General features: G+C 41.4%; 1 protein-coding gene across 1 annotated transcript in view; it reads right to left on the reverse strand.

Annotated features, from left to right (window-relative positions):
* The window catches only part of PRKAR2B (protein kinase cAMP-dependent type II regulatory subunit beta), a 78016-nt gene extending 56240 nt beyond the window's left edge, over window positions 1–21776 (reverse strand). The window contains exon 1 of the mRNA XM_066318695.1: window positions 21411–21776. Coding sequence (XP_066174792.1) covers window positions 21411–21738 — 328 coding nt within the window. The 5' untranslated portion in view covers window positions 21739–21776. The remainder of the gene's footprint in view (window positions 1–21410) is intronic.
* Window positions 21777–22997: the final 1221 nt, after the last annotated feature.

Here is a 22997-nt window from a genome sequence, read left to right on the forward strand (position 1 = left end):
ACTTAGGTGCTGTGGCTGGAGCATTTGCCAGCGAAGATTGAAGCAAAAAAACTGTTATATACCTTGTCCTCTTTCACATCCAGATAATTTGGTCTCTCATTTCCTTCTGGAGAAGGTCCACATTTTCCCTGGTCTTTCTTCTATCGTGGGCATTATCTACAGAGGCTTTCCTTGTTGCCCTTGACATCCCTGACCAAACTTAATTCCTTCAGGGCTTCAGCTTTCCTAACCTGACCCCTGGCTGCTCAGACAATCTCTCTGTACTCCTCTCAGGCCTTGCTTCCACCTGCTGTAGGCTTCTTTTTGTGTTTGAGTTTGCCCAGGAGCTCTTTGTTCACCAGTAGAGGCCTCCTACCATTTTTATCTGATTTCCTCTTTGTCAGGATGCATCACTCCTCAGTTTGGAGGAGATAATTCTTTGAATATTAATCACCTTTCTCAGGCTTCTCTTCCCTCCAGGACCTTCTCCCGTGGCACTTGATCAAGCAGATCCCTGATTAGGCTAAAATCTGCTCTGCTGAAGTCCAGGGTGATGAGTTTGCTGTGCACCCTTATCACCACCCTGAGGATCTCAAACTCCACCAGTTCATGGTCACTGCAGCCCAGACTGCCCTGGAGATTCCCATTCCCCACCAGATCTTACTTGGGGAGAACAAGGTCCAGCATAGAACATCTCCTTGTTGGTTCCCCTGTCTCTTGGAGGAGTTACCATCAATGGAGTCTCCTGCATTGTTTATGCTCTGTTGTGTTGTATCTCTGTTCCAACAGATATTGGAGTGGATGAAGTCCCCAGTGAACACCAGGACTTCTGAATGTGAGAATGCCCACAGAGGACCTCTTGTGCTTCCTGGCAGCTGCAGCAGAGCCCCTACAATGTCACCCCTCCCTGCCCTCCCTTTAATCCTGACCCCAGGCTCTCAGCTGGCTCCTCTTTCTCCCCAGACTTTGCTCCATGCTCTCCAGCTGGTCACTGGCACAGAGGGCAACACTCTCATCTCTCCTGCCTGTCCTTCCTAAAGAGCTGTGTCCTTCCATTCCAACACTCCTGTCACAGCAGCCATCCCAGGACACAAGACCACAGCCCTGCAGGTGTGGGCACCTCTCTGCCTCCTCCTGCCCTTGCACAGGGGCAGTGAAACCAACCCTCTGGCTGGAGTCACTGCAAGTTGTTCATTTAACCTGTCAGAACACAGAACCTTGAAAGTGATGTAAATAAGTCTCTCCTACTTATATCAGTTAAAGAGATTTCAGCTCTTATGAATAATTGATGTTGTATGTAATTACAAACACTGAAAACAAAAGCATTAAATGCCTGCCTGATATGTTAGACCAATGACCCAACACAGTGAAAGGGGCAGTCATAGCTCATTATTGGGAATCAAATGCTGATTTTTTCCCACCCAAGCAGCTTGATCAAGATTTTAGGCTTTCCCCACCCCCCGCCCCCATCTATTCTATCAGATTAATGGCCTTGTTAAAGCAACAAAGTGAAGACATTGGTGAGTTTTTCTATCTTAAATACACATCCTGTTACTTAGCATGTTTACCCTTAAAAATTCATCCCCGTTATTGCTTGTGACCAATGACTTTATTGCTTGTGACCACTTGGTCATTATCTGATTAAAAGTAAGCAGTGATCTAGATAAGAGGAAAAAAAAAATATATAATTCAGAGCAATATTTCTAATCTTCTGTAATACCACAGGGTAAAAAAGTTAATTTGTGTTAGAATTTTTCTACGTACAAGCTGAAGATGTGTACATGTGTAGAAATCTTGGTTTGGAGCACTTGCTGCTCTCAACCCCAGATTACTCAGGATATATGATGAAAAGCAGTAGTGTATATGAGAGAAGAATTCTACTCACCAGAGACAATACCTTGTGAAAGCAATACTGAGCCTAAAAACACCAATGGAATAAATCTGTGAGGGAGGTCAGCCTTCCTAGGCCATGCTGTGGGCTACAAAGAGCAAATCCTTCCCATAGGGCCAAGACACAAGACCTGCAGCCCTGCTTCAGCTGGTCACCACCAAAGATTCTGTTTTGTACAATTTACTGAACTTCCCATTTCTGTCCCAGCAGAGTGGTTTGGGGATTTTTTGTTTGTTAGGTTGGGGTTTTTTTATCATGATCACTACACCCAACATCACTTGCAGTAACATCCTTCTTTGCTGATTTATTACCATCTCCAAGGGATATTCTGCCATAGCCAAAGCATAGCTTAAAATTGCTACCAAACAATCTGACACAAAACATCAGTAATGCTTACCACCTTCTTGCCCTCTCTAAATGGCTTCTTTTCATTTGAAATTTCACAAGCTATTTTAAGAATATGGTTATTTGCTTTCTAACACTGCTGCATAGGCATTTAGACCCATTTCACGTTCTTTTCTGCTTTCTAATTTTGCTGCCTGAAGCATATATACTAATGTATGCATGTTCCCTATCAGAACACGAGAAAAACTGGTCTTTCTGCCAAAGCTCTTCCAGCAATGCCCAGATCAGCTGGGATCCTGTAAAGGATCAAATTGACATAACTGCTTCAGGTTCACCATCTCATAAAATAAAAAAACTGTACCTGTCCCTGAAACAATATTTCTGTCAAACTGAAAACTAGAGCACTGAAGATTTTACATGAATGACTTGTTCTCCTAATTTCCTTCCCTCAGCCATTACATAACAGTGCTTTAGGTCCTTGGCAGGGGAGGGGCTTGGTTTGTTTGACTGGTTTATTTTTTACAAAATTTTGGCCTATGTCTTTTGGCTCCTGACAGTACCTACAAGATATATTTATTACAAAGGAATAACATTGCAATCTCACTGATGGAAGTGGGCTGGAGAAGATGTCAGTATTCTTCTCTGAGGGAGTGCACCTTTGTGCAGAGTTTATAATTATCTCATCTATTTTATATCATTTGACAATGGTGAACATAACTACTTTCTCCCATACACATTCATACTATCCATGTTTAATCTAAAGCCTCAAAGATTTTGAGACTCAGGTTTTCCTACTATTTTTCATGTTTTCGTCACTTTGCTATTAGGTTATTACAACAAATCCTACATGGGCAAACATCATTAAAACTTTCCAAAGCAAAGATTTTATACAAAGACTCTGCTTGGCTCCTAGGACTGCCTTGGCAGAAATGTATGGTACAAAATACCTTGATGAGGAAGTATATGAATATGTATAATCTGCAATCTGCATTGCCTGCTTATTCACTTCCTGGTGAAATCTAAGTTTTTGGACTTGATGCACGTTTGAAAGTTTGCATATTTTAAGAACACTACGTACTTAAAGGGAGTTTCTCTTGCATTCATGATAATTCATTCTCAGCTATTCAGATCTAAAATAGACAGCTTTGTTAGCTTTCAGATAATGAGGCAAAGCACATTTTCTGCACTTGGTTTTAGAGACAGGCTGAGATGCATATCATCAGAAAGCACAGCGACTGTAAAGAAAAATTTTTTAAAGCCCAAACCCCAAGTGTTATTGCTTGAATATAATGAGAAAATGGCTGTTTCAGAAAAAAAATAAAATAAAACCCCCAACCAAACAAAATAAATATAAGCATCAAACTAGAAAAGCCATGGACAAAAAGAAAAGCTCTTCAGAAATGTTCTGCCCTCATTCCTACCACATAAAAGCAGCTGGTGGGTGATACTGATGGCGGGACTGTGCTTCCTTGAATCCAGCACGCTGACGACAAAACACCCAATAGTCCACATGCAGAGCCTACCACCCATTTCCTAGTCAAATGTTCCACTGGTTAAACAACAAATAACATAATTCCTACGTAAGACAAACTCTCCAATGTCTGGCAGCCAACAAAACCAGTTAGTGAAATAACAACACAATTAACAAGTGCCAGTATCCTCACACCAGCTAGGAACACATCCACTCAAGTCACTTGGTGGCTGACACCTTGCCCACAGGTCTGAGTGTGGCTTCTAGAACAGGTCTGGGATACTTTTGGGTTTAGTTTTTTTAGTTTCTAGTTAATGCCTGTACTCTTAGGCTACAGACCTGGGCAACACAAGCAACAAAAGCCTGGGCTACAAAAAACTACTGTAGAGATCTGAGAGTTTGAGTCAAAGGTAGGAGAGGAGGGAAAAGACAAAACCCCAAATATTTCGCTGTTCCCTTCCCAAATGCATGCCATGTCAAGTTACTGCAAGCAGCTATTAGGGATTACAGTGAAGCTGTTGGCCAAAGCACCCTTTGTGATTTGGCCTTTAGAGTTCTCAGGGGCAAGTGAATGAAGCACAGCTGGTGCTGGCAGCTGCACTCCCTTCAACACAGGCCTTGGATACCAGGGCAGTATCTGCTCTCATCTGCTCTTGTACACGTGTGGGATGACATGAGTCCAAGGAGAAGGTGAGATACACATTCAACTTGAATAATACAAACATCTACCTCCCTTTCCAACAGTCAGAACCACTATCCATGTGCACAAGACCACTGATGATGCCCTAATTATACAGACCCCCCAGGTGGGATTCAGGTTGACCTTAATGTCTGTATGAGCCATGGAAGGGCATAGAGAAATCCACCAAAGAATCCCTAGTGACAGTGATACCAAAGTGACCCCACATATCTTCACAGGTTTAATCCTGAGTTTGCTGCATGCTGGCCTGTTGATATTGCTTCAGCAGCAATGTAATCAGGTGCTGCTGAAGACATGTGAGATCTCCCAGAGCAACTGAAGCAAATAACAACAAAAATCCATCAACAATGAGCTACTGCGACTTAAAATAAAACAAATTATTGTTCTCTCTATTGATAAAGAATGGCCCAAAGGAGCACCACATTGATATATCATGCTGTCAACAATGAACTGAGGATCTTACAAATGGCACCTCCAAAACTGAACAGCTGGCAGTTGTTCTCCCCTGAACTGGGCAGGTAAAGAATGGTGGCAATTAGGGATAACTACTTTCCAAGCCACCAGGCAGGACTCAGGCCCATTGCCTTGTGATGGCTGGCAACTGACCAAAGGGCAAACAGAGCATGGGTCTCATCTCCATGATGACACCATCCTGGTCCTGAAATTCCCCCTCAAATGGCTAGCTCTTAGTTTCCAAACATGGCACCCTGTTGTCACTCTCTCTCCCCTAACAAATGTAGGCATGCAGAACATGTTGCAGCTCACAGCACAATATGTTGCACAGCCCAGTTACTGTCTTGTACTCAGTCATGACACAACTGTGCTGGCTTATTTATAAACCATGATCAAACACAGACTCAAGCTGCTGCATGTGACTGTCCCAGTGCCAAGAGGACAGTATCATATAGAGCATATATGGTGTAATGCATTCATTTAGCCTCTTTTCCCAGGCCTACACTCATATCAAAATGTTTTTCTCTTCCACAGTAATAACTCAGAACATCCCCAGAACATTCCAGGACTACACTCCAGCCTACAGAAAATTAATACAGAGCCAAGTGGCCTGACTGGGTGTGGAGATTTTTGTGTCCCAAAGGTACAGTTTGTGCATAATGATGCCAAATATTGCCACTTGAGCCCCTTTATGTATTTTTTCTTTTATTCTCAAACTGCTTCCTACCTGTGTCTCAACTATGGAATCTTTGGGGCCAAATAGCTCATTTTTTCAAGAGATTGGAGAGGTCAAAGAGATCCCACAGTTGAGCAGACCTTATGGACAGATTAACAGGATGCGTCTTTTCTGTCCTGAACAAATCGACTCATGCAAGTGAGCTGAGAAGCGGCAAAGGAAGCTGCAGACACCAATTTATTTCAGTATCTCCTGTTGTGTTAATGTGAAACAGAGATTACTGGCAGCACCTGAACAACATTCTCTGAGGAGTTGTCAAATTACAGATACAAAGATCTATCTCCTATAATTTCTTTTCTTGATACTGCAGTAGCATTAAAAGCACTCTACAAGGTAAAAACTTAATCCCATTATGTCTTTCAGGTCCAGTACTTGTGGATCACATTCAGAAGTATCTAGTAATGGCAAGTGGTGGATTTTTTAGCATTTCTCCATTTGTGCTCAATAGTTTGGGCAGCACTTGAAAAGTTGCATCTGTTGTAAATAAACTTCAGCACCACAGTCACTTTCACACCCATTTTGTTCTTCCCTGGCCAGAGATGCTTGAGAATATTGTCCTGACTTCTTTCAGTAACTATCTGTGAGATTCCTAGGAGGGGCCAACTTTCCATAACTTTCCATGATAACAAAAGTCTCCAACAGGCTGATTAGTCATCAGGCGATAAATTATTTCTTGGCATAAAATAATGGTCTTTCAACAGAGGGCTTTAAAAAAAATACAAAAACCAAACAAAAAAACCAAAACCAAACAAAACCTACTATGCTTCCACTTCAGATTCCATAGCAAAATTACATATGATAATTGCACCATTACTTGAAATACAACTAAAACCAACCATAGCAATGGTCATGACCCAAAGACTCCTTCCCTCTAGACCCATCCAAGAAGTCCAACACACATTTTCACATTGTCTGTTTACACTTACCTACCTGGGAACATGATCCAAGATTTGAGTATGGAACAGGAAAATACAGAGCCAGAATAAAGGCAGACTAGCACGTGCAGATCATCTGCAATCTTGCTCAGACTTTCTGCTTTGGAATATGGCAGAAATGCCTTAATCTGTGTCTGACAAAGTGCTACTTGTCCTGACAGTCTTCATTCAGCCTACACTGCCTTTCAAGAAATTATATTTCTTTTGGAGCAGGTAAACAGAAAATGTCCAGGCTGCATTAAAAAAGGAAAACAAAAACCTGAGGGATGAGCCTGCCTGGGTACATGGCAGACTAGCAGCCCACACCTCTGGGAAAAAAAAAAAAAAAAAAAAAAAAGCCCTACTTTCCAAGCTATGCTATATTCCAAGAGCAAGCACTTAAATTTCTTCTCTTGAGGCCAAGACAAGGTGCAAACAAGCATGCTAAAAAGCAGACTGGCCTAGTGATCTGGATATTCAAGTGTCCACAAAGATAGGCTAGATTTTCTTCTTTAACTTACTGGAAAATGCATGCTTTACATTAAATCCTCAGCAGAAAAAAACCCAATCCATTTTTGTAAATTAAATCAGAATTTTCTAATATTTCTGCCTTGCTTTCTCAGACAAAAAAAAAAAAAAAAAAAAAAAAAAAAAAAAAAAAAAACCACAAAAACCACAAACAAACAAACAAACAAAACCCACACAGACTGCTTTAGGAAGTTTCTGAAATTAAAGGACACTCAATCCATAAATCAGGATAAATATTGCTTTTCACTTACATTCCCAGCATCCACATTAGGTTACTAAGAGAGAAGATGAGGAGATTAAAATAATTTTGAGCAAGAAAAAACTAGATGAACACTTTTTGTCCTAATAGTGGATTTTTTAAAATACCCATAAAGTTACAAAAATGGACAATTTTTTTTTTTTTTTTTTTTTTTTTTAAGGACAGACAGTGACTTAAGGCTAAAAATTTATTCACCTTTTACAGGCTGTGTGAATGCAGGACCTGTATGTTAAATGTGACATGAAGAGCACATGGTTGAACATAGGATTCTGTAGCAGGAGCCCATATCTACAGCCACAAGCACCTTTTGTATAAACAGTTTGGTAAATGGCAGTATGAGTTAGGAATATCAAGTAATGCAATCTCAGGTTTATTGCTCAGCTGTTCTTGCACTTTTCAATCAAAGACAAACCCATTATTTTCTATATTTGGCCAGAAAAAAATGTCGCATCAGACAAAAAATCCTTAAATTCTAGCATCAATAGGGCCCTGGACTCTAAGATACAGAAGCTTTTTTGAGTATTGTAGGCAAAAAATGATACATGAACCCTTCACAATCCTTCAGATACATACTGCTACAAGATCCCTGCAAGCTGGGAATGGCAAATATTCCATCTCACCAAGTTACAGGGAAACTACTCAAAGGTACACAGCAAGTATGTGACACACATGAAGATTTAACCCAATTTGTTTTAGCTCACAGAGCCCTATTTTTAATTTGTGGATCATTCTTCTTCCTTAAAGGATAGTTATCAAGGGATGAGATTAGAATAGACCAAAACTTAGCCTTCAGTCCAAATTCCTCTGTCTTGTGCATTTCATCCAGATCCACAGAGTATTAAAAGGATTTTTTTCCCCCAATTTTAAAATATATCTTATGACTTTAGGATATGGGAAGTTATCCTCAGTTACTATACTACACTGTATAATCATTTAAAAATGTTTTTATCACTGATGTGATGGACTACAAAAATAGACCAGTCTATTAAAAACAGACACGTATATATTTTCTAAAGCACAGTTTCATAGGCATGGTAGGTGTTCCTGTATCATGACCTTAAAATTTCTGTAAGTACTATAGATTACCACTATCCAGTTTTACAGACATGCCAGTAATTCTAATAAACATGCCTCTTTCATTTGTTTCACACCTCCAGTTCAAAGTTCTCCTTTTTGCTTTTAAAACACGAAGTTACTTAGAAATCAAACCACTTCCATAAAATATGGACCTGACCAATACATATTATCTTAGATATCAAAACTACTGATCACCAAAAGTACTTTTTCTAAAAGTGAGAACCTTGACTAAAATTTCTTCGTATACAAACAGGAAAAGAGTGACATTTTTGTATCCAGTGCCAAGTTTCACCTCACGTTCTCACTTGGATTTGTGTAACTTTCCAACTACAGACTGCAAAACTTCAATTTTCTTCCCACTCTCTTCAGCACAATCAGTTATATGCATCTGATCCTCACTCTAGGAACACAGAACTCCATGTCAAACAATAACTACACGGGGAGAAGTTATCCTTAGGCTACACTGCAACTGTTCAATCTCTAAAACACAATTTGTGCAAGAAAAGCATGAGGCTAGTTTTGGTGGGGAGGAGGAAATTATAACTAAAATGTACTGCATTAAAGGCTCTCATGAAAAGGAAAGCTAAATTCATCCCTTCATCTAGGGGAAAAAAAATTGTCCTGGATTGCAGAGCACAAGTTAAACAATGTCAGTTCCTAGCAAGAAGTAAAAATAAAGTAGGGTTTCTGGAATAAATCTGTAAATCTTATTAGCTCAGTCTTTACATTTTAAAATCAGCACATGTGTTTATATTCTGACCTTTGTACATTTTCCAAATGAAAACAAAACAAAAACATCTAAGTAATACAACTAAGTATTTTCAGCAATAAACAGGCTCCCGTTACTTTCCGAGGGTCAGTCACAGTCAGGTAACTGCTCCAAGTGTCACAGCAATTACATTTCTATTCTTGTTATTTAGAAAGAAAGAATGTTGTTCCACAGAACCTTGCCTGTTAATTTTAAATTGGTTTCAGCAGAAACCATTCAAATACTGGAAACAAGCAAGGGCAATTTCATTTCCCAAGTGATACCCAAATTCCTTAACAAAAGAAAAAAACTGAGCTCACTCTACAATTTTCAACTGAATTTAACAACGAGAAAAGCCTCAAAGCAAAGAAGTTTCTAGTAATATGTGAAAAATAGAAGCTGATACCAAACCAGTACCTACTGTGAATGACAGGTCATACAAACCCAGTCTTGGCCTGCCAGCTGATCAGTTCTAGACATTCTCAATATCAGTATTGGTGGCTCTGAACCAGACACTCAGGTGCTTCTTCCCCCTGAACACCATAGTGCACCTTTAGGAATCCACTGCTTCCGGAATCAGATTCAGCATTTTAAGGCTGCAATACACACTCCATGCCATATACTCACTGCCTCTCACCAAGCTGCATTGTTCTCACCCCAGCTGAACTGAACCCAACCCAACCAACCAGTGCTGGAATAAATTCACGCTATGATTTAAAGAAAGCATGTGGCAGTCTGTATGTTCAGAGCTGTGTAGCCAGTTTTATTAGTTCTTCACAAGCAAATGTATAATAACTTCAGCAAATTAAACATCAAAACTTAAAAAAAAAAAAAAAAAAATAGAGAAACTCACTGCAAAGGACGTTGCAAGAGATGTCAAAGGTTAGACATCAGATGGCAACATACTGACCAGAACCACAAATAATAACTGCTTTCTCAGAAGCTAAACACATTTTAGCAAGCACAGAAAACTCTAGGCTCATAATAAGAACAAAAATAGTTTTGCTTAATCGTTAAATTTCCCCATGGCAGTGGAATGATGCCCTACCTTGTGCCCATGCCATTGGGGCCTCTAGCAGTGCTGCTGGGACAGATCCCTCCTGAGAGGTGGGACCACAAGCCAACTCCCAAAAAAGGGACCTTGAGTCTGTCACCTCCAAGCTAGAAGAGGCAATAAATGGCCTGCTTTATTAGGGAGAAGCACTAATACTCTCCTTAACCTGTAGGATTTAAGAACATTTTTCTGAAGCTCATTTGCATGTTCAGTTTTGATTCTGTCAGGGAGCCAGATGCTATAGTGGCAGAATTCTTCCAGAGTCAGACAGAAAAACATATTTTTAACATGAAAAAAAAAAAAAAAAAAAGCAAATTTCAGTGAGCATCCAGTGAGGTAGAGGCTGACACCAAGATGACTACACTGATCTGGATCCAGGAGTACTTGTCTCCTCTTCTGAAAGCCCTATACATGCTCCTGACATCAGTTCACTCCCAGATGGTTTTATGTTATCTGGTGTTACAGCTCTGAAGGCAGTGACTGTCATGCTAGAATTGTAAATAATAACCTGCCTCCTTTCAACTGAGAAGGGTGATCACACACATTTCTGTGATTTATCTTCCATTGCTCTAAAACAGAACTGCAAATAACTTCATCTCAAAACAAAGGAAATAGATCTTAGCCCCTGATTAAGCTCCTGGATAAAGAGCAGATCAAACAACCTTCTTAATTTCACATACTGGGGAAAAAAAAAAGCACAAAAGAAGGTAAACAAAACACTTGAAAATACTTGATACCCTCTTAACAGCAACAAAAGATGAAAACCAGAAATTTTTCCTACTGTCTGCTACTACCATTTGTTTCTTTTCCCTGCTTGTTGGTTTTTTGGTTTTAGCGTTTTTTATGCCAGTGCATGAGAAAGATCCTTTGGCCAAAAAAAGGTTGAGATGGAAGAAGTAGGTTGCAACACAGTGCTGTACTTTTGTGCTCCACATAACCTTCCTAGGAAAACTCTGCTTGGTGGAAATGGATCAATGACATCCAATTTTGGCAGCAGCAAGAAACTCAGGTTTTTTTACAGTATTTACAGAAGTTCTTGTCGAGAAACTCATTGAATTTCCAAAAACAAAGTCAGAGAAGAGGACAAACACCTACATATTTGTATGGAAAGCACAGCTTTCTCTTACAGTTTTCTTTGATTAGATTTCCCCAGATTCCAAGACTTCCCAGTCTCCCTACACCTCCCAAACCCTGTGTCTGCGCTTACTGAAATAATCTGAAGGAGGAGCTTGAAGAAAGTATGACATTGTTCCTCTTCTTTTTGCATTTTTTTTTTTCGAGGCCATCAAGTGAAGTAATTACAGATGAGCCATGTTCATATGACAATATATTCCAGATAGACAGAAAACTCGGGTGCACTTAAATCAGTAATTCCATTTTATTCCTGATACTAAGAAGGCAAAACCAGAAGAACAAATTACCTCTTTTGCAAGGTGGATAATGGAAATTAATCTACATTTACTCCCACCTCAACTGCCAGCAGCAGCTATGTTCCAATAGAAGGGGAAAACTGACAGATTAGCAAGGGAGACATGGAGAAAAATACTGCAGATAAATTTTTTAACAAGAATTTAAGTTAGTAGTATCTAAGAATAAATAACCATCTATCTTCTTTCAAACCAATTTTTATATGTGTATTAGGCATTAAACAATATTTCCTGTAGGCTGAAGCAACACGAAGGAAGGCAGGCTGTTAACTTTGTATTTAAATCACCTCACAGATGCTTAAATATCATAGTGGTGAAGGCTAGATCAAAGTTTCCCATGTTTAGACTACCTATTAAAAACCAGTAGAGAGAGAAATTATCAGCTAAAAGATTGGTTTTAGAGAAAGCTGCCTGAATGTTACTCAAAGTTACTGACAAAATGGCTGGAAAGAAAAAGCACTATGCATTCAGAATTGGAAAATAAAAACCCCCAAAATAGAACTAAAGATAAAATGATGACTGGGTCTAGTACCAAGGAGACTCATAAAGAAACGGATCGATAAAGCCACCGGATTCCAACTTTTCAATTTCAGTAGAAATTAGGCATAACCGGGGACAAAAATTAAACTTCTCCCTCTAATGTTTAGTATCATCAATTATTAAGAATATACAATTTTCAAAACTCATTCATGATGAAAAAATGGGTTTATTATAATGGTAGAAAACATTTTGTTGGAAGTCTTAATAAAATTTTGATAGATGTCTATAGCACATATGGTAATTGTTTCTGACTGCAAGTGTGATGAGTATCACAAACATTGTTTTGGAAGAGAATGACAAATCTCAGGACAATTCCAGCCCTCTATCAGACAAACTTTTTGTCATATTAACCATTGTTAAAACAGGAAGAATACTTAAACATAATTACTAGCTTTTAGACATTAATTTCCAAGATATTAAATAGCAAAAATTCTTCATCAACACTTATTTCAAGGACTTGTGGTATTAGTCTACATTTTTTAGCAAAGGCAATTACTAGCCCAAAGATGGAGTTCTTCAGCATCAATGAAAAACGTGACAGTTTCAGAGAGAGGATCGAAAATGGAACAATTTCAGCAGTAAAAATAACAGGAAACACATTAGAAGGACCAGATCAGTGCAGTGACAACATATATTCATATGCCAGGTCATCCAAAAGAGGACAGAGCAAAGCTGTCGGGGACAGCTTGAGCTCAAGTTAACCCACATCTCACAACACTTACAAATACCTTATAACTCATGGCATTGAATTCTGTTTTTCACACTAACATTACAAACTACCATTAAAATCAGAATGGGAAAACACATCCAGACTTTCAGCCTGTGTGCTTGGGCAGGCAAGTCTGAATCCTCACGCCTGGCTCCAGCTTGTATTCATCCCAACTCCAAGAATTCAGAACATCTTTTATTTATAGTCTACACTGAGGCTTTGCAAGGAATGTTTTATTTCCAGTGTTGGGCAAGGATTTCTTCCTATCTGGTATGGTTTACAATGGACATGTCTGCTAAAAAGGTATAATATAAAAACACTATTTATAAAAACATGTTTGACATCTCCATCACAGGGATTCAGAAGAGATTGATGCTGTTATAAAAATCTTTATACAAGCAGGATGGTATTAGGAAGGACTGAGCAGGAAAGATCATGTTACTTCTCCTTTCAAAATCTATTTTATACAGCAATTTTCTAGACCCTCCATTAAGGAAGTCTTCATAATATTTACTAATTGTCCCTTTTAGGCCAGCTTTACAGAAACCACTTCAGTCATATAACTGTAACTGTATGTGTAAGATAGCTATTCTCATTATCAGCCTTTACCTGCTCAAGCTCTCAGCTTCAAATTCTTGCTCTGATGATTTTTCCTTAATGTCATTAAGCAGAGTAATTTAAGAGTCAAACACGCAAGTGAAAAACACTTTCTGTTGTTACAGCATGCTTTTTACAACTCTACCTTCCATTATCCAGAGTGTAATAGCAAGGATGACTAAATTAAAATTTGGATTTTTTTTCCTTATTGTTCTATTCTTTATAATTTCCTTATTTTATCTGTGGTCCACAAATTACTTTTCTGAGCAGCAAAGCTAAAAGGATGCTGTTTATGGAAAAGATGGCAAACTGCCATATGGCTGTTGCACAGTTCATTCTGAGGATACCTTGTACCTACAATCTGCATTTTAGTCCTATGCAGTTCAGGCACCTTTGTCTGTCTCCATCCCCCTTCATTTCAGGCCTCCCACGTTTTTGTAGGACACGGGATCATTAGAAATACTGATTGAGGCACTGGACATTTGATTACCATCATCTTTTTGATGCAACTTCAAAATTGTGTGTTTTCTGGATTACTTGCTACATCACCTTAAATCTGGATTCACGTATTACACTGCCTAGAAACTGCACATAGAAATTCTGTGTGAGTACTTCTGCTATTTTTATCATGACATGTACAAAAAGTTCAAACAGAGCTCCTCAATTTTTTTAATGAAAAAACAAATTGACAAACATTATGCTTTTTTACAAGGAAAAGTGTCACAATGCCAGTCAATTAGAAAAGTAAAAAATGAAGAGAAAACAAAGCACACTCAAAGTCAAATTTCACCCTCTTCAACAGTCTTGTTTAGCACTATTAGTGAAAAACTGATCTACAGACCAAAAAAAGCATTCAATAAAGAAAAAGATTAAATAACCCCCCAAGTTTGTAATTACTTGTCATGATCAAAACATCCTGTTCAGTTCCATGCAGCAAATGTGTTCATTCCTACCCAGTATGTGGAAGGGTTAGCCTAAAAGGGTTCCCTGAAAGATAAGGGGTTTCAGGATAAAACCCCTATATAGAGCTATCTAGACTTACCAGTATCATCATCCAACGTCCCAAAGAAATAAAATGCGTATTTCCTTTAGAACTCTCATAAGAATACTTTCAAACAATACCATAATTGATGGATTTTTATAGTAATACCTACTTATAGACAAGCTTATTTCTTTTAACAGGTTTATCTAGTACATAGTAATTCATGTATATGTGGAGTTCATCTTTCATTCACCCACATCCACAAAACAACCAACAATATCAAATAAACTATGTGATAAATGTATCACCCCTAGAAAAATCACTTCTTCTTCTAATTTATGTATGTCAAGACCTATTCCAGCAGCAGAGAACACTGAGCCATTTTTAATGGCTCCTTTTCTCAAACTTTTCTCCTTCCTTCATTCACTTTTTAAAAACTGCTCACCTTTTTAAAGCACAGAACTTCTGTGTAATTATACTCACTTGAAGCTCATAATAGGAGTTCAAACCTGGGGTGGGAATAGTTACATTACAGCATGACTTTAAGGCATTTCCATTAAAATAATAGTTGGTGAAATAACCACTGTGACTTGCATTAAGCATTTAAAGCAGGGACATTTCACCATGTCTGTTATGTACTGCTCAATCTTTCATTTCTCCATCAGCACCATCTTGACTCTCTTAGCCATGAAGATGGCAGCTGTACCAACGTGTCTATCAACTTTCTTCACGATGACCATAACTACTATTTTTTGAAAGCAGAAAATGGCTGAAACCAATCTGGGGATCCTCCATAAAACACCTGAGTTGAAACTCTTTAAAATGCAAGTGTTATGAGGCTCCAGACATGGTAATATGAGAGATGATCATGTCAAAATATTTAACAGATCTCTCAGCTTCAGATAACCAAATTCACATCCATACAATACACTGACCACTGATTTTGGTTAAGTTCACATTTATGCTCTTCTGAAATATATTTATAACCCAAAGAGAATTTCAATAAAAGATTCAGGACATAAATTTGGGGCAGCAGGGCTATAGCAGGGTAGAAAAATAAGGGCAGAGAATTAAATGTGCTTTCACACATGTGCTGTTTTAGCTTTCTCCCCCTTACTTCGGTTCTGTATCTTCTTCCTCTTGTTTTTACCTTTGTGTTTTCCTTATAACACACTGACTTCTTTTCTTCCTCCATGTCCTGCCTTCCACTTTGCCTTCTAGTTTCTTTCATCACCATCCCAACAAATGAAATTTCCCAATCTACAGGTCATCTTTGATATTTGAAAATCAGAAGTGCAGCAGCAGCAGCCTGTACCTTGACTAATCTGTACCTTTGTGACCTAAATGTGTGATTTCCAAACCATATGTTCCAGATTTACAAGAGCAGCTCAGGCCAGTAAGTTGTCAGAGATTTGACATTTCACGCAGACTGAGGGAACTGGACAGAACTAGAGAACACAATGCAATACTTTTGCATAAGAGACTTGGCATAAACTATGGGATGTACATGATTAAACCAAGCTTAACTTCCTGACAGATGCACGAAGCACCTCTGTGCAGGTTAGAAGCACTAGGTCATTTTGCTGTAGGAGCACATACTAAAAACATGCTCTCTCTTAATGTCCAAAGATAAATCTTTGTTCTCTTCACCAAGCAGGGAAATAAATTGGGTTTTTTTCCATTCACTTAAATGCATAAACAGGACTAAACACAAAGAACAAAAAATATAAGGTTTCATTGAGAAACTGCAATGAAATCAGCAAGTGAAACAATATTCCTAGAGATTTCCTGAGGAAGCAAGTTTTCCTTTGAAACAGACGGGATACAAGCAAGAAATTGAATGTTGCTATGCAAATGTTCGTACTGACATTGCTTATAGGTTAAAATTTATAATGCAGTCACTACAAACCCATGCCAGAAAAAAATTTATGTCTTCCTATGCATACTGAATTAATTCTGTGCTCTTTTTCCAAGCTGAACAGTCAGCCAAAATCATCTCTACATTGTGTAGCAAAAAAGAAACTGAAGAAATATTCGAATATTTTGGTACAGTTCTACGGCTTTTCTGTCCATAGTTCTTTGAAATTTTCTCCTGCTTCTCTACAATACACTTAACGAACTTTAACAGAATATTAGCCAGCAGAGACACCTCCACTCATGAATGTTTAATTTTGAGCAAGGATGCATAAATACTTTTGAGTGGAGGCTGCTATCATTTCAACTAAATTATTAATACGAACATACTTATTTTTTCAAAAATGGTTGTGTCAAAAGTATTCTTTTCATCTACAATCCCAAGGAGATACATGTCTGAGAGGGAACCGCAGTCCCTACTACAAAGGCTACTAAATGGTACATATTACAACTTCACATTTCTAGTTCTTATAATTTTGTCAGACTAAGTTTTTTGACGACAAATATCTCAACTTGAATAAAACACCTGTGTCGTATTAAGGAATTAAAAAAAAAAAAATACAAACAAACCCCAGACAACTGCCAGCTTGCTTGGATTTACTCTCTAAAATAAGTGTTAGCAGAAAGAAAATATTTCAGTTTGCTCCTGTCAAAAATACCGGAAATCATTGTTTCAAAAATCTGCATTATTTTGAAGATTTGGATAGATTTTGAAGTAAGGATAAAAGCTTTGTGGTTTGGTGACTGTGTACACCAGTAGAGAAGAGCAGGCAGTAGCCAACCCCTGACCAAGGCACACTGGACCAGCAAGGCACCCGATTCAGTGCATTCTGGAATTCTCTTTCCTGCCAGAATCCATCTTCTTCCCCAACACCCACCTGAACATTTAATTTACACATGCTATTCTCTGAATGACAGCAGACATGGCACAGTGCAGAAAATTGAAAGGAGATATGGCCCAAAGCCTTGCCAAGGAGTGCTCCAACAAGGGACTGGTTGTGGCTGGAAACTCGTCTCTTCAAATTGCATCCACAGTAAGGCAGCTCCAGCCTGGGCCCACTGGGTTTGTCCTTATAGCCATACAAAGAATGCTTTATTTCTTTCTGGATTTCAAAAGAGTGACCATAGAAATTATTAAAACTTCATTTCTAAGGTTGGCTAAGTACATATCAGATGGTAATGATTTCAGCCGTTACCCATCATACTGCAGACTTTAGTGTGAATATACACATTTATAAGAAATTCACATGCTTTTCTATACAGCCCCTGATTTAAGGATATCCTACTACAGCTTGTAGGTATTTTTATGTTGTTCCCTTGTCCTTACTGAACCCTTTCACTGCTGTAATCTACCCATTATCTATATGACACAAATGTAGTTGCGTGCAAAGTTTTTTTCTGTTTTCTACAACTCACCTATTATTTCAAAATTTCTATGAATATGACATCTGTAAAGCACTTCAGACTGAATAAATGAACTAAAGCAAAGACATGCCTTTAAAATTGGTATTGTAAGGTAGAATATGTATGTTTTACCTAAACAGTGATCTCATATTATTTAGGCACAATCAGTGGGTTAAGCTGAGATACAGACTTGCATTTTCTAGCTCAAGTTTCCAAAGAAGGAACTCAAAGCAACCAACACATCAACAGAAGCATGTGGGGGAGGAGAGGGACAGCTGTAGTATTTTCCTGTTAAAATACACCACTACCTGAGAAAGACACCAAAACAAACCGAAGTAAAACAAAACAAAAGAAAAATAAAGTAAACAGAGCCTATGTTATGCCAAATGAAACATACAACACTGCAATTTTTGAGTTTAAAGAACAGCAATGCTACCTTGAAAAACTCCCCTACTAATTCATGTTAAGGCTAGATGAAACATGAATTTTTTTATCTATGGCAAATATTCTAAAACAACTGTTACAAACTGCATGAGTTATTGCCCACCAAAATAAGTTGCAAATTAACACATAAGTTGTAATGTCAAAAAAAAAAGTATAGTCACTGTAAAAGAAACAAATAATTAATTGAGCATTTTCAAATTTTGCAGACACAGTATAATAAATCTTAATATGCACTTCAGACCTGCTAAAAGTTAGACAAATTTTTTAAAAGAGGGCTCACTTTTATGTAATTTCCTATTCAATTTAGTGTCAGTAGGAATTAGCTGTTATAACTGATTAATGCTAATACACCCATGTAGGACAATTAAATATATTTAAAAAAAAATCAACCAGAAAACCTGAAAAACATTCCCAAATTAAACCGTGTGCTCCAAAGGGGATAATCTAAACGCTCTGAACATAAAGAATGTCATTTCTGAGGTCACCTTAACTCCAGGTGCCAATTCAAAACTATGACACTGATACAAAAAAATTCTCCCTCCAGACAAGGCAACTGCTTTTACCTTTATGTGATTTCTGCAGCTGAAGTAATGGACACAGCAAAGAGCTGAACAGAGGTTAATTCAAGGTTCACATAAAACTCTTAATCCCGAGTACAGGGTGTTTTCTTTTTAACACAGCTTATGCTTCAGCTCATCATTTCTGAAACAGGATAATGCTCATGTACCTTCCAAAATACATTTCAAGGACAAAACTAATACTGACAAAGAGTTCAGCTGCAGTGCTTGTAGGTATTTAGAAATATTTAGTAGGGGAAAAAATAGGTTTGGAGCATTTACAGTGAGAGCTCAACCATACTCTGATCAAATTAATTAAGGAATACTGTCTATTTGACATTTCAAATGTATGGCTTTAGCAAAGAAAAGGTATCACCACCAGGTCTAACCTCCTTCACAGAGGTTTTCATTTTACATTTGCTTATCAACTTTTCAAATTTATTGTCCTCTCCTAAGGATGCAAGCAGGATAAATTTTTTATACAAGAAGTAGTTTAATAATTCATAAAGGCAAAAAAAAAAATTAAAACCTTTCCCCCAAACTTCAGTTCTTAAGAATTGCTACTTCTAAAAACAGAAAGCAAAAGCATAAAATAAATATGCTTTAAAATCAGTATTTAAACTCATTAAACAAACATTTGAGTAGTAGCCTTTATGTCTCCCGTTATTAACAAAAGGCTGAGTGGACGCATTGTTATGTTACCTTAGAAGAATATATTCAGGGCAGACATAAAATCTGAATTTAAAACACACACTCCTGCACAATGCACACATACACAAGCACACTATCAGTAATCATTTGCCATGAGTTACTTCTTATTAACCTTCACATGGCTTCACAAATATTTTCATTTTTTGTTTCTTTTAATTAATAATTTTTTGAACTGACAGAATTTACAGATCATAATACAATGAAATGTTCAAAATATATTAAGCTTAAAAATGCGGCAGTTTAAAAGGTTTTTGTCAAACAAGTAGATCAATTCATCCAACCAAAAGATTCTAGCATGTCCCTTAATGAGAATATTTACAATAATGGCTTTCCCTCTTCAAAAGCACAACAAAGACTGTCAAAAGAATCTTGATTACAGGTATTCATTAGAAAAGCTTAGAAAGCTTTCTAGAGCACCCTGTAAAGTTACAGGTATGTAACACATACATACTAATAAATAAAACTACTTTTCTGCACTTCCCACCATACAACATGCCAGTTCTCCATTTACCAATGAGATTGTTTGACGTTAGAATAATTAATGTTTGAAAAACACATCTAGTGTTAGCAAATTAAGATATTCATTCTTTTCTTCCACATTATATGACCATTTCAGTTTTCAAAGACAGCAAATTTTCATATTCCTACTAATCTCACACAAGCACTGGAGTTTAAAATTGCCACATAAATCTGCAGAACCTGATTGACAGATTCAATTTCTCATGAAATACACGTGGGTATAGCTGCAAAGAACAGATGAAAAGAATGGCGACTGTCTTATGGGGTAACATGAAGCATTTTGAAAACTTACCCACTTCTTAAACGCCTACTTGTTTATCTACATTTCCTCATAAGACGCACATATAGCACAATATTTTAAAACCTGCACTGAAATTCAACTAACAAACAACTGCCTTCTGTACTCTGGTAAGTCAATCTACCTCCAGCACGACTCGGAGGGATGACTGCTTTGATGATCTGATGAGATACACTTCAAGCTAGTGTCAAAATAAAAAAGATGAAGATGCTTGGACGCTTTCCTCTTCTCCATCTAACCTTATGGAGTGACCCTTCAATCAGGCTGCTCATGACACAAAGACAAAGCACTGTGCACCTTTCAGAGACAGCTCCTACCCGTCCCATAACCCACACCAGCAGATGGATTGACACAGTCTCTAAATAAAACCTGTCAGCCGCACAAAGATAAGGTGTCATTAGCTGCGTGTAGATCGGTGTTACCTTCACACACAAAGATACTGCAAATGTTCTCTGCTGTCACAGCAACACTTGCTCCACAGGCCCTTCTAAATGCAGAAAATTTCACTGTGGCTTTCAGGAAGACATTATGCTTTAAATTGTGCTCTACTTTTTTTAAAACATGTAAGTGCATCTACGTCAAACGCTTAATCAAGTGCGTGAATACAGTAACATGCCCATGAGAGGTGTTTTCTGAGGTAGGCATACCCCCGCGCTAATTACAGAACGCAGATTTGTTCTTACAAAAAGGAAACATACAGACAGATCTTTGCTAGACTATTAACAGGCTCAAACGCTACAAGCTGGTGATACCTGTGTGCCAAACACCCAGCCGAACAGCAGGGAAAAGCCCGGGAGGTTAAAGTTTGCGGCGGGATACGGGAACCCTCCCGCGGGCTCCGCTCTTTGGCGTCAGCGCAGGCGGTGTCTGCCCGCGGTGCCCGGGGCTCCTCAGCCCGGGGCTCCCTCAGCCCGGGGCTCCCTCAGCCCGGCCCGGGGCTCCCTCAGCCCGGCCCGGGGCTCCCTCAGCCCGGTGCCCGGGGCTCCCTCAGCCCGGTGCCCGGGGCTCCCTCAGCCCGGTGCCCGGGGCTCCCTCAGCCCGGGGCTCCCTCAGCCCGGCCCGGGGCTCCCTCAGCCCGGCCCTGAGCCCGGGCGGCGGCTGTGCGAGCCCCCCGCGCCCCCACAGCGGGCCCGGCGAGGCGGGAGAGCCTTACCCGGGAACTGCTGCGGCGGCGGCGGCGGCGGCGGCTGCTCGTCCTCGCCGCTCTCGGAGTCGGTCTGCATGGGCTCCTCGGCGAAGTTGACCCCGCGGGCGTCGGGGGGCCCCCGGCGCGGCGGCTGGGTGCCCCTGTCATGGCCGGTGCCCGCTTTGCGGCCGCTCGGCTCCTTCTCCGCCGCCGCCTTGGCGGTCGTCGCCTCCTCCTTGAGGCGCCCGAAGTACTGGAGGGCGAACTCCAGCAGGTCCCCGGGCTGGCTCCGCAGCACCTCTACCGTGAAGCCCTGCAGCAGCTCCGTCAGCCCCGCCGGGATGGAGATGCTCATGCCGGGGCCGGCCGGGGGGGCGCAGCCCGGCCAGGAAGGGGGAGGGAGAGGGGAAGGGGAGAGGAGAGGAGAAGAAGGAGGAGGATGAGGAGGAGGAGAAGGGGGGGAAGAGCCCGGGGCCGGGGGTCGGCGGCCCGGGGGACGAGGCGCGCCCGGCGGATGGCCCGTGGGCAGCGGGAAGGGGCGGGCGGCGGCGCAGGTGGGAGCGGGCGGGGGGCGGGCCCGCGGGGGGCAGCGGCTCCGGCAGCCTCGGCGGCGGCGCCTCCTCCCCCCGCGCCGGGGGAACCTCGAGCACATGTGACCCGGGAAACCATGACAACCTCCCGCCGGGGACTGCGGCCGCCGCGCCCCGCCCGCCGCTGCGCGGGAGCCGGCGGGGCCGGGCAGGGCATCTCTGCCCCGGGCAGGGCGTCAGTGCCCCAGCCCGGGCGTCTCTGCCCCAGCCCGGGCGTCTCTGCCCCAGCCCGGGCGTCTCTGCCCCAGCCTGGGCGTCTCTGCCCCAGCCCGGGCATCTCTGCCCCAGCCCGGGCGTCTCTGCCCCAGCCCGGGCTGCTCTGCCCCAACCCAGGCATCTCTGCCCCAGCCCGGGCTGCTCTGCCCCAGCCCGGGCTGCTCTGCCCCAGCCCGGGCTCCTCTGCCCCAGCCCGGGCGTCTCTGCCCCAGCCTGGGAGTCTCTACCCCCGCCCGGGCATCTCTGCCCCAGCCTGGGCATCTCTGCCCCAGCCCGGGCTGCTCTGCCCCAGCCCGGGCATCTCTGCCCCAGCCCGGGCTGCTCTGCCCCAGCCCGGGCATCTCTGCCCCAGCCCGGGCGTCTCTGCCCCAGCCCGGGCGTCTCTGCCCCAGCCCGGGCTGCTCTGCCCCAGCCCGGGCATCTCTGCCCCAGCCCGTGCGTCTCTGCCCCAGCCCGTGCGTCTCTGCCCCAGCCCGTGCGTCTCTGCCCCAGCCCGTGCGTCTCTGCCCCAGCCCGGGCATCTCTGCCCCAGCCCGGGCATCTCTGCCCCAGCCCGGGCTGCCCTGCCCCAGCCCGGGCTGCCCTGCCCCAGCCCGGGCTGCTCTGCCCCAGCCTGGGCTGCTCTGCCCCAGCCTGGGCTGCCCTGCCGGGCCACGGCCCCGCCGGCCACAGCCGGCCCCCGCCACCCTGGGGGACCCGAGCCTTGAGCGCCTTCTCCCTGCGGGGGCGTCCGGGCATCCGCGCTGGCCGCCGGCGGGATTCCCGAGGAGCGGACATGTCCCCGCTCAGGGGAGGACCGCAGTGCATG

The sequence above is a fragment of the Sylvia atricapilla genome, chromosome 5 (assembly GCF_009819655.1).
Source record: "Sylvia atricapilla isolate bSylAtr1 chromosome 5, bSylAtr1.pri, whole genome shotgun sequence".
NCBI classification, from domain to species: Eukaryota; Metazoa; Chordata; class Aves; order Passeriformes; family Sylviidae; genus Sylvia; species Sylvia atricapilla.